Consider the following 17,137-nt stretch of genomic DNA (forward strand, 5'->3'; position numbering starts at 1 on the left):
ATTTTAGGTAGTGTGGAAGAGCTCATATTTGTACAGATACCTGAGTGAAGTGTGAGCATGAACTTTTGGCTCTCTGAAAGTTGTGCATCCCAGACCAGGGCCTGATGCAGCAGTGTGTTGGCCCTCGAGATGAATAGTGAGGACACAGCCTTGTTGAAGCTGAATGAGCGAGGGTAGGAATGGCAGTATTCTCGTTTCTGATCTCTTGCTGCACATCCTGATGTTCATATTTGCCTTTCTTTCTTAAGGGTATTTCCATTCTTCTGGTGGTCCAGGGTATTGTTTTTTTTTTTTTTTTTCTTTTAATAGCTCTTCTGTCATTCTCCCAAAACAACCATTTGGTTTGCAGATCTGTCAGTTTTTGTATGTAGACTTTTCCCTTCAGTTACTCCTGCCCTGCTACATATTCTTATTGCAACGCTTCTCAAACTCTTCACTACCCAGTTTTTTTCTGTCTTGCACTCCCTTACTTAGAAGTCTTTGCTGACAGTAAATATAAACTTGGCTTATTTTTTTTAAAAAAAGTATTTCCTCTTGGTTTAGCCTGTGTAGATAAGGAAAAACAATGGAAGAACTCTTTTTTTGTTCTGAATTCAAAATATTTACATATATAATAGTTCAGCTAGATTATGGGCCAACTAGGCTTTTGTGAACTTACTTAGAAACCTGAGGTTCAAGTAAGATTCACTTACATAATTCACGTTCCTATTTAATATAATATTTTCATGGGAAAGTGAATTATGAGTTAGAAACAATGCATATATTTTGTTTGAAGTCTAGTTCATTGGTAAGTTGATGACTAGCGTGTATTTTGGAGTTAGCAGAGAAATGTTTGGTAGTTGGTGTATAAGTTTTACTCATGGTATTCCTTTGTAAGTGAAAGATTTAGTAGGATGAGTATCACGTTTTGATATATATTTCTCACTTTACAGGAAAAATGTTTTAATTTGGACTCTCATAAAAATGTAGATTACTGCTTAGATGCATTTGTAACATGATTTTATACAGTGGCACCCAGCTAACTGTTCCCATGTCTGTGCTGTTGAATTGTATTCACGCTAATACTAGAGGGAGAGTTGGTTAAAAATAATGTTTTTAGTGTTTTACCAAGGTCTTGCCTTGACACAGATATGAGAATATTAATAATGCTCTGGCATTGAGATGGAAGTTTTACAAAGGCTAATTTTCTATAACTGACTTTTACCAGTTAGAAGTTGTTTATAGCCAAAGTTATTCTGTTTCTTTTGTAAGCATGTGAGAATATCTGAGCGCTAGTTTTTATTATAAATTGATAATTCATTACATGTTTTACACAAATCATTATTCCACTAAGTCCAGAAAAAGAATAAACTGGGTTTAACCAGTCTGTTGAAATAACGTTTTATTTTCTTTTACTGGTCTTAAAATCATGTGAATTTGGTATGTGAGGTATCTTTCAGGATTGCATTTGATATGTGAGGCATCTTTCAGGATTGTATGTGAGGACCGTGTGTGAGGGATCTTTCAGGATTCAGCTATCTTTCAGGATTGTCATATTGTTCTAAAATACCCTGTGAAAAGAAGCCGTTTTATGGATTAATAGGAAGATCATGGAAAAAATTGCTACAATTACAATGAAATTAAAATAATAAGTAAACCTCCTCCATTGCTTAAAGGAAAAAGTCCCAGCTTTTCAGTTAAGGATTGTTAGTCTCTGGTCTCAACCAACTTTTCCAGCATTAAAGACTACTATTCCTCTATACCAGGGATTGGAGGCTCAAATTCCCAGCTGTGGTACAGGTGTGCCTATATGCTGAACCCTCCGCTATTGGAGATGCCAGGAGAGGCTGGAGTGGCTGGGGCCATTTAATATGGTCGTTCTAGCCAGAAGCAGCTTTATCCTTTTACACCCATGTGAGGTACAAGATATGCGAGGATGCAAGGGCAAGGAAGGTAATGTGAATGTGTGTGGCTGGCCAAGTTGGGGGCGGGGGCAAAATGAAGAGTGAATATTCTATCTAAAGAGAGCTGCTACTACTACTTTTATTACACTCTGGCTTTGTCACAGTGATTATTGCCATGCAGGAATCGTGTAACCAGGTCTTCTGGTTTTTTTTTTTTTCCTCCCAGAGCGTGAGGGAAGTAATACCTATTATTGTACACATACAATCTCCTAATCTTTATCTTTTGCCAGTTATTTCAAAAAATTTTGAATCACATTGTAAAAACCAAAGAAAACCATTTTCAATTATGATTTGTTTCATAAAAAACATGTCTAAGAACATGAAGTAGATGGTGATTCTTGTTATTTTTGCTCTCAGGACCCCTTTACACTCATAAAAATTATTGAGAACCTCAGAGCTTTTGGATACATAAAATTTACTATTTTAGAAATTAAAACGGAGAAAAGCTTAGGCTATTAGTTCATATTAAAATGTCAGTCTATTATGTTTGAATAACATATTTTATGAAAAACACATTTGCTGAAACAAAATGGTTAGAAGATTACGTTGCTTTACATTGTTGCAAGTCTTGAATGTCTGCCATATTAGAGGAGAACTGGAGTCTCCAATGTGCTTCTGAAGGTTTGCATTCTATTGCAATAAGTCGTTTTGGTTGAAGTTTGTGAAGAAAATCTGGCTTTACACAGATAATAATTTAGAAAAGGGAGGAATATTTTAACTGATAATCAGATAATAATGGATATTCTTTTTAATGCTATACCCAAACTTAACAGATGGTAATTTCTTAAAGATTAGTTGCAATGTGGAATTCGAAATCACATCAGTTATTCTATGGTGGTATCAACAACCTTTTCATGTTATGTTGCATTAAAATCCATTAATGTTTCTTGCTTTTTGGATGGATCTTTTACCCATGCATGAGTTTGTAACACTGTGCATTGGTAATTTGAAAAGATTTCTTTTTAAATGCTTGAAGAGTGTCTACTATAAAAAAAAGGTGAATTTGTTAATATCACCACTCATATACAAGCCTTTAAGTATTGAGAAGATATCAAGCTCACAGTGGTAGAAACAAGTTTTTCAAAGTTTAGATTTTTGCTTGAAAATTCCGTATTAATCATTGTCAACAGATACATTTGTTTTCCTTAAAACAACAGGCTCACTTTTTTTTTCCAGACAACATCTGCCAAATACTGAAGTCTGAATAATTCTAGTTTGTAGTTTGTTAGTTTTTATTTTAAATAAAAATTGCATTCCATGGGAAAAATCAGTTTAGCTTGTAACTCATTTTACACTAGTTGTTAGCAACAGCATACTCTGGATATATCGCAGAAGTACTTTATGTGTACTTCTTATGTTAGAATTAAACATAAATCAAGGTTTGAGGTTTAATAAAATTAGGTTTAATCTTTTCGCCAAGAACATAATTCTAAAAGAAACTGGCTTGGCTTCTGTTTAAAACAGTGAGTGTGTATATTTGTGACTAATACAATGAATTACGCAACTTGGTGCTGCTGCCTTGATTTGTGCTAAGATGCAGCCGTTTTATTCGATATTGTTTTGCATCATTGGTGCAAATGTGGCTACAGTACAAAAGGCAAATAATATCTGAGTATTATTATTTTTTTATTTAAGGACTTTCCTCCCTTTTTTCAAAGGGGCCCTGGGGACCCCAAGGATCAATGGACCATATTTGAAGAACTGCTAGTAAGGCAGAAAGGCCACTGGATTTAAGAGTTAGAAGACTTAAATTTTGAAGCCTGTGCACCATTCTCGCTTCTTATGATGTGCTTCATTTCTCAGAATTTCAGTGATTTCATTTATAAAATATATTTGGGGAAAAAACTCATCTTGTTTTTTGCTTTTTTGTTGCTTGAATTACAATTGATAAATTAGGAAAAGCTGTAAGTGTAAGTTGTTGCTCTTTTTAAATTAGTTTCGGCTATAGCCCGTTTGTTTTACTTGTCAGTCATGATACAGTAAACATTCTAGAAATTTTCAAATAAGGAATTTAATACAGGGGATTAGGTTCTTTAAAAAATCACTGGAAGGACTGGAGGAAAGCTCTAGCTCAGACTTCTGAAATGACTCCCACATCATTGCAGGACTGACCAGTCAGGGAAGCGGCTACTTCTGTCACAATTAGGAAAGCGGCCTCTTGGACTACTGAGTTCAAGAACATACTTCTATAGCTGCAGCCCAGGAAACAGGAAGCCAGGATTAGGTACTGCCTCTGTGAGCTATGCCTGGAAATTGGAATGCAAAGTCTAGTTGCCGCTTATATTCCGTCTCTTGACATTCTTAAAGCTGGAAATTGGAGCGTGGAATACTGTGGAACAACTTAAATCTTTTCAGTCAAGCTAGAGAAAACAGCCAAAGGCAACAGGATAATGGTTGCCTGCCCCCGCTGCACTCTGCCTTCCATATCTCGTGTTAGTGCATTCTAATGGATGAGGCCTAAGTTGCATCCAAAACCCTAACTGCCAGTGAATAAGGAAGATAGTTTTTCTGTTTTTTTTTTATGTTTAGTTTCTATAATTGAAGAAAGTAAACTTAAGAGAACGAGATAATGGAATCTGACCGCTAATTAATCACATACCTAAACCCTGTTTTTCTGCTTCTCTGTGATTTTCAAATTTTTTCCACTTTTCATTATCCTTTCTTTACTTAGACCTAAGTTCTAGCCATTTTAATAACCAAGATAGCTTTCATTTTTATGAGGCATTCCATACCTTTTTAATCCTCACTGCTTCATCAGTGTTTATGAATGTTCAGTTCTGGGTTACACTCATCTTCAGCTGTGGTCTGGGTGGACTTGGATTTTGTAACCAGACTTGTAAAACCTTTGGCCTGCTGTTGCCTGTAAAGTGATTCACCATTTCAATTACTATGGTATATAAATCTTTCACATTTTACTTGCCTGTATTTTTGGGGGGCCCTACTTAATACACTTTTGTGAGGTTTTATTATACTCTCTAAAGACATTTTAAAAAACACCACCACTTCCTTCCATGATCAGGTATTCTTTCTCATATTTTAAATCTTCTTACAAGCTACTATTTGGGAAACGTGTGGATAAAAATAGAAGTAGATTCTGGAAAATATCAATATACATTACTTTTTTTCATTAAATATATAATATGCTCTTCTAGTATTTATGTAAAACCTTATAGCCATATGGTAAAATAAAGCCACCTTATCCTCCCCATCCTCTATCCTGTTTGTTTTTTTTTCCTCTTCTAAAATTGTATGATTACAAAGAAAATATTTTTAACATGTCTAAAATACACCAACCTGGGCAAGACGCAAAACCTTGTATCTACAAAAAATTAAAAAGAAAATTAGCCAAGTGGTGCATGCCTGTAGTCCTAGCTACTCTGGAGGTTGGGGCGGGAGGATCACTGGAGCTCAGGAGTTTGAGATTGCAGTGAGCTGTGATCATGCCACTGCCCTCTAGCCTGGGTGACACAGTGAGACCCTGTCTCTAAAAAATAAAATTTAAAATAAGGAAATAACTAAAATGAAGGCAAAACATGTTCAAAATACAAAGAAGCATAATCCCAACCATGCAAAGATAATAACAGATAGTTTCTCTTTCTGATCATATTATTTTGTAACCTGTTACCACTTCCCTACTTAGCAATATACCATGGTTTCTATCACTGTTGAAATGATAATGGGAGTATTTATCATTGGCATCATCTGGGTTAAGGAAATTGACCAATATATATTGGGAAATTGGATTAAAAGTCATTTTTATTGAAGGCGGTATTAGTTGTAACCTTTTTTGGAAAAAGAATACTTAATAGCATCAAGGCTATTTTTTATTAGAAGAGGGCTTGTTTCATTCACTTGTATATTTCATTTTTGTGAAATGAGAATCTTGTTTTAAATTAAAAGGACTGCATATTTATTAAACAATTCAGATTGTATAGAAGTATTTAAATAGAAAGTGAAAGATTCTTATACTTCTTCCTCCTATAACTCCTTTCCTCAGAGTTAACCACTGTTAATAGTTTGGCACGTTCTTTCAGAATTTAAAAAATGTATGTGTAAATGTACATCTGTGGTTAGTTTCTGAAACATCAGTTTTTAAGAGTTCATTGTTAATTATTGTAATTTGATAATGTCTAGATGGTAATAGTATGGACAGAATTTAATACGTATGTAATTGGGTTAACTTCAGAAAGCAGAAATGTAAATGTTTAATTGTATTGATTTCAATTTTTGTTGATAAACCATTCTCAGCAGTCTTTCTGCTTATTCGCTTTTAATAAGAGACCTCATAGTAAATACAGAGATTCTTCTACAGTGAAATATATTTCTGCTTACTGCTTTAGGTATATTTTATCAAAAAAATCATTGAGTTACTGAGTATGACCAGTTAAAAATATGTTTGCATTTATTTTTAGATAGGCTTTTAGAAATACAAAATTAGTTGGTACTGACTGGTTTAAAGAGTATATTGGATATAAAATCTCCATAATAAAAATCCTTTCAATTTGTTTTACTTTTAATTTTGAGAAAGATAGTTTTGCTTTTCAGATGTGATTGATCTCACTGGAGATGATAAAGATGATCTTCAGAGAGCAATTGCCTTGAGTTTGGCCGAATCAAACAGGGCATTCAGGGAGACTGGAATAACTGATGAGGAACAAGCCATTAGCAGGTAAAAACATAATTTGTATAAAGCAGATATAAGTACTTTTAAAAATAGAAATCATTAATTGGGTTAAATTAATTTTAAGAGGTAATAAGATATACTTTGTTACTCTAAACTAGTAATATGCTTGTGTATTTTTAAATTTTATGTAACCAAAATCTTCATATTTAGTTTTGATTGCAATTGGGTTTAGATTTTTAAGATTTTGGGATGGTGTTATGAGGGATTACATTTAGGTGCATATTTTAATATTTCTTTCATTTTTTTTCTTCCCCTAATCTTTTTTGGATGCACTGTCCAATTTACAACAATTTATAGCAAGGGTCAGCATCCTTTTTCTGTAAAGGGCTAATAGTAAATATTTTTGGCTTTGTTGGCTATAGGGTTTCTGTTATAGCTGTTCAGCTCTGGTGTCATAACACAAAAGCAGCTATAGCTGATAAATAATATAATGAGCTTGGCTGTATCCTAATAAATCTTGATTTACAAAGGCAGCCAGTTGGTTTTGTCCTCTCGGCTGTGGTTTGCTGACTTCTGATCTATAGCATGATAATATGTTTATATATATTGTTCAAATAAATGGGCAGGGCTCCAAGATGTGTGCTAGAATGCAGTTTTTCATTTAATAACCAAAACTTTGTAGTTTGAAACAGTTTGATTCATCTAAGGACTAAAAAATACATTTGGTTTTCATAATACCTCTAAAAATGGAGATACAATAATATAATAAGCCATAAAATTGTAACTAACTGTAATCCTCTAAACAACTATTTGAAGGCAGTGGTAACTCTATGTTACTGAAGAAGAAATTTACTTGCAAGAGGTTAAATGTGCTTTTTCCAAAGGCACACAGCTCAGATGCATCTTAAGACTTTAATGTTCTTTTCCTTTAACATAGTCCTTTGGTAACAGAATGTACCAAGTTTCTCAGGTAATTTTTCTTGGCACAATATCAATAGGATATTTCTTTCCAAATAATCAGAGATTACTATATGGCAGGAAATGTTTCAAAATGCTATGTTTAGCAAAGGCATATAATTTTTTATCTTAGTGCGACTTTTTAATGTCTTTAAATGTTACTTTGGAAACTACTTTGTAAGACATTATATTATGTAAAGACTTAATTAAACTCTATTGTCCCCCTCATTAGTTGTGGCTAATATTTATTGCCAGGAACTTTAAATGAAAACCAAAAAATATGTAGTTAGGCTTATTTTCTGAAGCATTTGAGAAATTATATGAATTGGGCTTTTTCTTTTTAAAACGTGTATTGCAATGCATAATTGTCTTGAATAATTATGAAACGACAATACTTAAACTTTGAGAAATATTTTAAATACAAAACACATGAGTTGGATTTCATATATAAGGGGCATGATTTTATGTGAAAAGGGTTATAAAAAGAATGTATACTTGATACAAATATTATTTTTAAAATTATATTTTTGTTTATATGAATTTATATGAGTATATGAATATAAAATATATGTGAGCTTATATACCCAATTAGTATCAGTCGTTCTATTATGTGTTTTCTAATTAAAACAACAGGTACTAATTATATAATAAAAGTAAGGTAATATAAAAAGGGATGAAGGCTGTTCCTAATTTGATATTCAGTTCAATGTATATGTTATATTATTGTTTTGGATAGTTGTTTTTATCCAAAATGGCAAAAGAAAATCTCTTCAGATAATGCTTTTTTTTCATTCTAGGTCTTTTACATTTTAATATAGTTTAAAAATAGTAAATATTTGGTAGATATTATTATTGTAGATGACATAGAGATTCGGCATAATGTAACATGCCATAAAGCTATACTCCCTAGAAGTAAAAGAGTCATATTAATCATGTGTAAATTCAATAACCTGCAATGAGCAAATGGGTGTTCAATGCAAAATATGCATTTAATAAACTTATATGTAAATCATGTTGTATTAGGAAAAGAGGATGTGGAGAGTTCTAGCTAAACATTATCAGAGATATATTTGCTCATATGGGTTTATTAAGGTATAGAACTCTAAATTCAAAAGAGAAAATGATGCATTTTAAAGGAAGACATTTATATATTATGCTTAAAACTAAATTAACTCCTTCTTCATTACTGAAGTTGATATAGGGAAAATCTTTGCAAATAAAATTCCAGAATCATTTGCTTATTATATTTTAGTCGACATAATTTAATGTGAAGTTACACATTAGGATACTACATTGTGTGTAATTTGATGAGATAAAGCCTGTCTTTTTACGTCTTAGAATCCTGTGTTTAGGCATTTATACATTTCATGCTAAAATTTTTTAAGTAGAACGTTTTTAAAGTATTTCTTTATACACTTTTTAGTGTCAGAATTGGATGTATTTATTATCTCTTGATTATCACTGCCAGGACACAAGTGGAGTATGGACAGTTGAAATTTGTTAATAAACTACATTGTGACTGGTTTGTGTCTATGGCATATTTCTTGTGAAAATGGCTTGCCTCATGAAATAACTTTGAAGTGCCTCATTAGAAGATAGTGCTAAGTTTTCTAGCTAAAATTGTTACAAAGAGCACGCACCTTCAACAATTTCAAGAAGTAGTAGACTACAGATTCTCTTTTTTCCTCATTACTTCTGTGTTTCAACTAGTTATTTCTTGTTATCTTCAGCCTGGAGTTGCCATTGGGGAAGGAAAGAAGGATCATGTCCAGGAATAGTCAGGGTGGAATTCTGAATTATTAAAATAGGTCTGTATAACTCCTATATTTTTTATCCTTATCATTACTGAGGAAGCAGCTGTGAAGGGGAACTGTCTAAAGATGGTGTGTGAAACAGGAGTGGATGAGGGAGGCAGAGTTAGAAATCTTTTAAAATTGATCTTTGAGGAGGATTTCGGTGCTCGATAATTCCAGATACTTGTGGATGCTAAGGAGCATGGAAGGGCCATCGAATAACCATCAAACCATTTAAGGTGTGTTATGTCAGATTATAGATGATCTGGAAAAGTAAGAAATATGACACAGATTAGTTTCCTGGGCTACAAGGTTGTGGCTGTAGGTGACTGAAGAACAGCAGCAGTGTAACTTGAAAAAGTATCAGCAACAGTGAGGTACCACTGATATCCCCAGGAAGAGAGATCAACTGGTTGATGTAGTCAGGCTGTCTGTGTGGCAGGAGCTACACCCCATGCAATGTGGGCTCTCCTACGGCCAGATACACAGGTCAACTTTTGGTAGGAATCACATGTCTGACAAGTAGTGGTAGCTTCTGTGTTAGAAACATAGAGTTCCTTAATTTGTACTCTGTATATGATTGTGGATGTGACTCCATTTTGGGTATTGTGATTGTGGCAGTGGTGGTGATCTGGGTTGTGCAAGTTTGATCAAAAGCTTTATTCTGTTCATCTCATTGAAGAACACATTAGAGCACTCATCCATCACAATGGCTAAAATTAAAAAGACTGATGGGAAGTGATGTCAGCAAGATCGCCAACTAGAGTTGCTTGGCTATCATTTCCCTCACAAAAAAGGAACCAAAACAACGAATAAGTTTATTTTGTCTGGAGTGACTGAGGAAATGCACTGGAGAGTACCAAGAGAACAGCAAAGTCCCTGTGGAGCATAGAGTCAAGAATAGCTCCACAGGGAGGAGACCAAAGTATCCTGCCTCTGCCATACTGTCTCCCCTGCGAAGATTGAATCAAAGCCAGGGGGTTCCTCTTCTTATAGGAAGAAGGTAAGCAGAGAATCGTCAGTCCTCATCACCACCACAGGTGCCAGCAGTCACTGCTACAAGAGAGTTCCCCAGTCCTCACAGGTCCCAAGTCCAGCATGAACAGTTGCTGAAGGTGCATGTGGCTACATTCCCCCACAGCAGGAACCTCTTTGACACCCTGCACCCCTGCAATCCAAGCAGCTAAGGGATGACACAACTGTGAAACCAAGCCCACATCTGGAGTGCTTCCTGACCTGGAGGCCAGTAGCCACCCTGTATCCCAGAGGCATTGCCCTCATTCCACAAAGTTCACACAAGTGCCTCTAGCACTAATACCTTGGCTACTTGGAGCCTAGGCTCAAAGGCACTACTGGGGCCCTGATACCTAAACCCACAAGGCTCCCTATTACCCAGGGAAGCAGGTGGGCCTGCATGGCAGGGCAGCCCCATGCAGCCACCAGGCTAGTGTACATCTGTCCCTGGCTCTAGCTGGCCTGGAGGTGGCCCCACCCCAAGGGAGAGAGTAGTGTACAGCCAGTGGGCCTGTGTGAACTTGCTCCCAGCTTGAACAGCTGGCCCAGAGGTTGTCTGCCTGTACCACTGGAGGATTGTGCACAGCTGCCGGGCCACAATTTCCTGCCTTTAGTCCAATAGCTGGTTTGGAGGCACTCTTTCCACAGCTCAACACTACATCACCAGAGTCATGCACAGCCTCCAGACCTGCGTGCATCCACCCCTGGCCTGATAGCCAGCCCAGCAGTAACCCTGCCATTCAGGAAAGACAATCGTACAACCTTTCTGGCCTGCTGCATCAGCATGTGCCTGACCAGCAACCAGCCTGGTGCCCACAATTCCAGAAAAACCATGCCACCACAGTCATGGGCTCCTGCATACTAAGTCACTGAGATAATCACGGACATCGCAGGTGAGGATTCCAGCTGAATAATTTGTTTGGACACCACAATACTGAGTCCACCCTGAACCAAAGCCACCACACACCATTTCCAATCAGCACCCTAGGACCCATCAACAGGAAAAAACCTCTTCCTATGAAAGCTGCTCGTTAAAATTGGAAAAAGCAATTGTCCATTAGATGCACAAGTACCAACATAGAGACAGAAGAATCATGAAAAAGCAAGGAAACGTGTCACCCCCTAACCTGGCACTACAATGCATCTTTAGTAATGGAATCCAAAGAAAAGAATATTTATGAAATGCATGAAAAATAATTCAAAATAATGATATTAAAGAAACTTTTGAGTTGTAAGAGAATACAACAATTTAACGAAATTAATAAATACATTAGCTGAGTGAGAAATTGAACAAAGATAGATATTATGGAAAGGAACAAAACAGGAATCTTGGAGCTTGAGGAATTAAGTGAATGAAATTAAAAAAAAATACAATTGAGAGCCACAGTAACAGACTAGAACATGCAGAATAATACATTTCTGAACTTGAAGACAGATCTTTTGAAATAACCCATTCAGAGGAAGAAAAAAAAAAAAAGAATAACAAAGTATGAAGAAAGCCCATAGGACTTATCAGACACCATTAAGCAAACCTATATTCATATTATGGGAGTGCCAGAGAAAGAAGAAGTGAAGAGAGGCATAGACCACCCATTTGGTTAAATAGATTGCCTGTGTCCTTCTGCACTTCTTGGAAGGAAGTCTTGGAAGTTACGGACATCTAGGAATGAAAAGATCCCCAATAAAATTGAGCCCCTCAAAATCCTCTCAAAGGTACACAATTCTAAAAGCTGTAAGACAAAAACATTACGTCACATATATGGGAATTCCCATTAGACTATCAGTACATTTCTCAGTAGAGACTGCACAAGACAGGAGAGAGTGGGATGACATATTCACAGTGCTGGGAAAAAATAAAAATAAAATATAAAAATAAAAACTGTCAGCAGAGAATATATCCGGCAGTGCTATCCTTAAGAAATGAAAAAGAAGGGCCGGGCGCAGTGGCTGATGCCTGTAATCTCAGCACTTTGGGAGGCCAAAGCAGGCAGATCACGAGGTCAGGAGATCGAGACCATCTTGGTTAACATGGTGAAACCCCGTCTGTACTAAAAAAAAAAAAAATACAAAAAATTAGCCAGGCATGGTGGCGGGTGCCGGTAGTCCCAGCTACTTGGGAGGCTGAGGCAGGAGAATGGCGTGAACCCAGGAGGCGGAGCTTGCAGTGAGCCGAGATCGCGCCACTGCACTCCAGCCTGGGCGACAGAGCGAGACTCCGTCTCAAAAAAAATAAAGAAAAGAAAAAGAAATAGAGACGTTCCTAGACAAGCAAAGGTGATGGAATTCATCACCACTGGACTGGTCCTACAAAAACACTTAGAGGAAATAATAGGAAATGAAAGAATGATTAATATCATGAAAATATGTGAAAATACAAAACTCATCAATATAGGTAAATCCATAATCATATTCAGAATACCCCAGTGCTGTAATGGTGCTGTGTAATTCCTTCAGTCCTCTAATATGAAGGTTTAAAGTTAAAAATGTCAGAAACATCAACAGCTACAATTAGTGGCTAAGGAACACATGAAAGATAAAGATGTGGCTGGGCGTGGTGGCTCACGCCTGTAATCCCAGCACTTTCGGAGGCTGAGGCTGGCGGATCATCCGAGGTCAGGAGTTTGAGACCAGCCTGATCAACATGGAGAAACCCCGTCTCCACTAAAAATACAAAATTAGCTGAGCATGGTGGTGCTTGCCTGTAATCCAAGCTACTCGGGTGGCTGAGACAGGAGAATTGCTTGAACCCGGGAGGTGGAGGTTGTGGTGAGCCGAGATCACGCCATTGGACTCCAACTTGGGCAACAAGAGCAAAACTCTGTTTCAAAAAAAAAAAAAAGGAAAAAAGATAAAGATGTAAATTACAGCAATCAAAACACTAATCATGGTGGGGTAGGGGAGTGAGGGGAAAAAGTCTAGATTATTTTTGTGTGACCAAAGTTAAGTTGTTATTAGCTTAAAATAGTCTGTTGTAACTGTAGGACTCTTCATGTTAGCTCCATGGTAACCACAAGAAAAATTATAGTAGATAGACAAACAAGAAAGGAAACAAAGCTTAGCATTATAGAAAACCACCAAATCACAGAAGTAAACAAGAGGGAAAGAATCAAATGAAGAATCTTCATAATATTGAGAAAACAAACTAGCATGAGTAAATTATTACTTATCAGTAGTAACCTTGAATGTAAGTGGATTAAATTCCCCAATTAAAAAATATAGAGCAGCTGGATGGATTAAAAAAAAAGACCCAACTATATGTTGCCTACGAGAGACACACCTCATCATTAAATATAAACATAGACTGAAAGTGAAGGAATGGACAAAGATATCCCATGCAAATTCAAACCAAAAGTGAGCAGAAGTAGCCATACTTGTACTAGATACAATAGACTTTAAGTCAAAAACTGTAAAAAGAGACAAAGTCATTATGTAATAATAAAACAATCAATTCACCAAGAAGCAAAACTGTAAATATATAAGCACCGAACACCAGAACATCCAAATATATAAAGCAAATATTATTAGATTTAAAGGGGGAAATAGACTCCAGTACAATAGTAGGGACTTCAGCATCCCACTTTTAACAATAGACAAATGATTTAGAAACATGAGACTTAAACTACACCATGGACATTTACAGAACATGAACAGCTGCAGAATACACATTCTTTTCAACTGTGCATGGAATATTCTCCAGTAAAGATCATATGTTAGAGATGGTATCAAGTATTTTACCAGATCACAACTATATAAAGCTAGAAATCAACAACAAGAAAAACGTTAGAAACCAACAAATACATGGAAGTTAATATGCACCTTAATAACCAATGGGTCAGTGAAGAAATTAAAAGGGTAATTAGAAAGTTCCCTGGGACAAAGGAGCGTGGAAACACATTATACAAAAACCTGTGGGACACAGTGAAACCTGTTCTAGAAGTTCATGGCAATAAATGCCTGCATCAGAAATGAGGAAAGATTTCTAATAAACAGATTAACTGTGCAACTCAAAGAAACCTGAAAAGCAAGAACAAACTAAACCCAAAATTGGTAGGATGGAAATAATAAAGCTTAGAGCAGAAGTAAACAAATAGAGACTAAAAGAGCAATTCAAAAGATCAGTGAAATTTTTTTGAGAAGATAAACAGAATCAACAAACCTTTAGCTAGACTAAGAAAAAAGAAAAAAAAAGACTCGAATAAATAAAACCAGACATGAAAAATGAAACATTACAAATGTATCACAGAATTGGAGGATCACGAGAGACTATTATGAACAACTGTATACCAACAAATTCTAGAATATAGGAAAAATGGATAAATTCTTGAACACACACAACCTACCAAGATTAAATTGAGAAGAAATGGAAAAAATGAGCAGACCACAATGAGTGGGAGAATTGAATAACTGCTAAAGCCTGACATAAAGATCCCTAGTTTCTGATGGCTACATTGCTGAAGTGTGTCAAACATTTAAAGAACGACTAATATTAATTCTCAAACTATTCCAGAAAATTAAAGAGGAGGGAATACTTCCAAACTCATTTTATGAGGCCAGCATTACCCTGATTCAAAAACGAGACAAGGACACAACGAAAAGAAACAGGCCAATATCCCTGATCAACCTAGATGCAGAAATTCTCAACAAGATTCTAGCAAGTCCGATTCAACGGCATATTAAAAACATCATCCACTATGATCGAGATTCATCCCAGAGATGCAGGGATGGCTCAACATACACAAATCAATAAATGCGATACATCACAGTAACAAAGAGAACGGAAACCATATAATTTCAGTAGATACAGAAAAAAGCACGTTACAAAGTTTAACATCCCTTCGTGATAAAAACTCTCAAAATAGATACAGAAAGTATGTACCTCAACACGGTAAAGACCATAGTTGAGAAACCCACAGCTAGTAGTATACTGAATGCAGAGAAAAGTGAAAGCTTTTCCACTAAGATCAAGAACCTAACAAAGATGCCCACTTCCACCAATCCTATTCAACATAGTACTGGAAGTCTTAGAGCAGTTAGGCAGGGGAAAGAAATAAAAGACATCAAAATTGGAAAGGAGAAAGTAAAATTGTCTCTGTTTCCAGATGATATGATCTTAAATATAGAAAGCCCTAAAGAGTTCACCAAAAAACTGCTACAACAACTCATAAGTGAATTCAGTGAAAGTGTAGGACACAAAATTAACACACAAAAATCAGCACTTCTATATGCTAACGGTGAGTTATTTGAAAAAATAGGAAAACAGTTTCATTTACAAGAGCTACAAAAAATCTAGATACCTAAGAATAAACTTAACCAAAGAGATAAAAGATCTCTACACTGAAAGCTATAAAACATTGAGGAAAGAAATAGAAGACACAAACAAATGGAAATAGATCATATGTTCATGGATTAGAAGAATTAATATTGTTAAAATGGCCATACTACCTGAAGTCATCTCCAGACTTACTGCAGTCCATGTAAAAATTCCAGTGACCCTTCAGAGAATTAGAAAAGACAATCCCAAAAATTCATGTGGAACCACAAGAGAGCCCAAATAGCCAAAGCAAGCCTGAACAAAAGGAACAAAAGGTAGAGGCATCACTACTTGACTTCCAAAGGTACTGCTAGAATATAGTAACCAAAACAATGATATTGGTGTAAAAAACAGACACATAGACCAGTGGAACAGAATAGAGAGCCCAGAAATGGACACACCTACAGCCAACTGATTTTTGACAAAAACTGTTAACTGGAGTAAATCTAAGAAATGTACAAGAACTTCCAGGAAGAAAATGATTAAACATCATTAAGACACATTAAAGAATACATAAATATTTTGAAACATTCGCTGTTTCATGAATTGGAAGACCATTGTTAAACTGGTCAGTTCTTCTTAAATTGATTTATGGGTTTAGTTTGATCGCAATTAAAAATACCATTAGTTTTGTTTTTGCTTTTTTAGGAAATCAAATGAGATGTTTCATTACCCACCGCCCCCTTTTTTTTTCTTTGTAGTTGATCTATACAGCTTAAAGTATATGCATGTTTCTCAGTGAGTGTAACTTCCCAAAAAGGGGCTTAGGTGAGCTATGAAGTGGGATATTTTCAGTATTACTGCTATAGGCAATTTAACAACACAAAAACAATAAAATAATAACACCCCCTCACCCCCCCCAAGTAAAACCACCGTGTAATAAAATTTAATGGAAACATGAAGATCTACCATATGTAAATGCTTTAAACATTTAGCGTAGTGTGTGGAAGGAAAAGACGCAGCAAAACATTTTGTCGTCTTGACCAATTTTGAGAAGATTGGTCATGACCAATTTTGAGAAGATAAAGCAAGGTGATAGGTCAGACTCGTTTTTGGTATGTGGCTTGCGAGTTTACCCTTCAAACATTTTGTTATAGGCTATCTCTGAAATTTGCCTTTTTTTTTTCTCCTCTACCAGCTGGTAATACCTGGATTTTAGCCACTGCATGTCTTATACTTAAGAGCTTGGGTAGTATCATTGGAAAGGCCAGGGGAGGAACCCTTATGCAGGATTTTGCTTTATAAAAAGTTTGGATTTATGGTGCCAGTACTAGATTATAGAAGGGGATCAGGTGGAGCAATAGAGCAGTATTGGAGCTAGAGATTGGCTTTTGCAATCAGTCAGTCAATCAATAACCAAGAAGTAGCAGCATTTAATATCTTCATCATCCATTTACTTTAAAAACGTGTTTATCACTCATTTATAATGTTTGCTCTAGAGGTAAAGCAAATTCTTGTTTCTACTTTTCAGACACTGATTGGAGACACTGGTTGA

At 35.8% G+C, this 17,137-nt stretch overlaps 1 protein-coding gene across 13 annotated transcripts in view; it reads left to right on the top strand.

Moving 5' to 3' along the window:
- Nucleotides 1-17,137, top strand: part of USP25 (ubiquitin specific peptidase 25) — a 147,567-nt gene that overhangs the window by 41,056 nt on the left and 89,374 nt on the right. For 11 of the 13 annotated variants that reach the window (XM_063803629.1, XM_063803627.1, XM_009443720.5 and 8 more), the window contains exon 4: nucleotides 6,489-6,612. Coding sequence is in view for 8 of the 13 variants with exons in the window: in XM_009443720.5 (XP_009441995.1) it covers nucleotides 6,489-6,612 (124 nt within the window). In the remaining 5 variants the exon portion in view is untranslated. Of the gene's footprint in view, nucleotides 1-1,745; nucleotides 1,933-6,488; nucleotides 6,613-17,137 lie in introns of all 13 variants that reach the window. The other 2 variants (XM_063803625.1, XM_063803626.1) reach the window with 1 other exon arrangement.

Source organism: Pan troglodytes, chromosome 22 (assembly GCF_028858775.2).
Source record: "Pan troglodytes isolate AG18354 chromosome 22, NHGRI_mPanTro3-v2.0_pri, whole genome shotgun sequence".
Lineage (NCBI taxonomy): Eukaryota > Metazoa > Chordata > Mammalia > Primates > Hominidae > Pan > Pan troglodytes.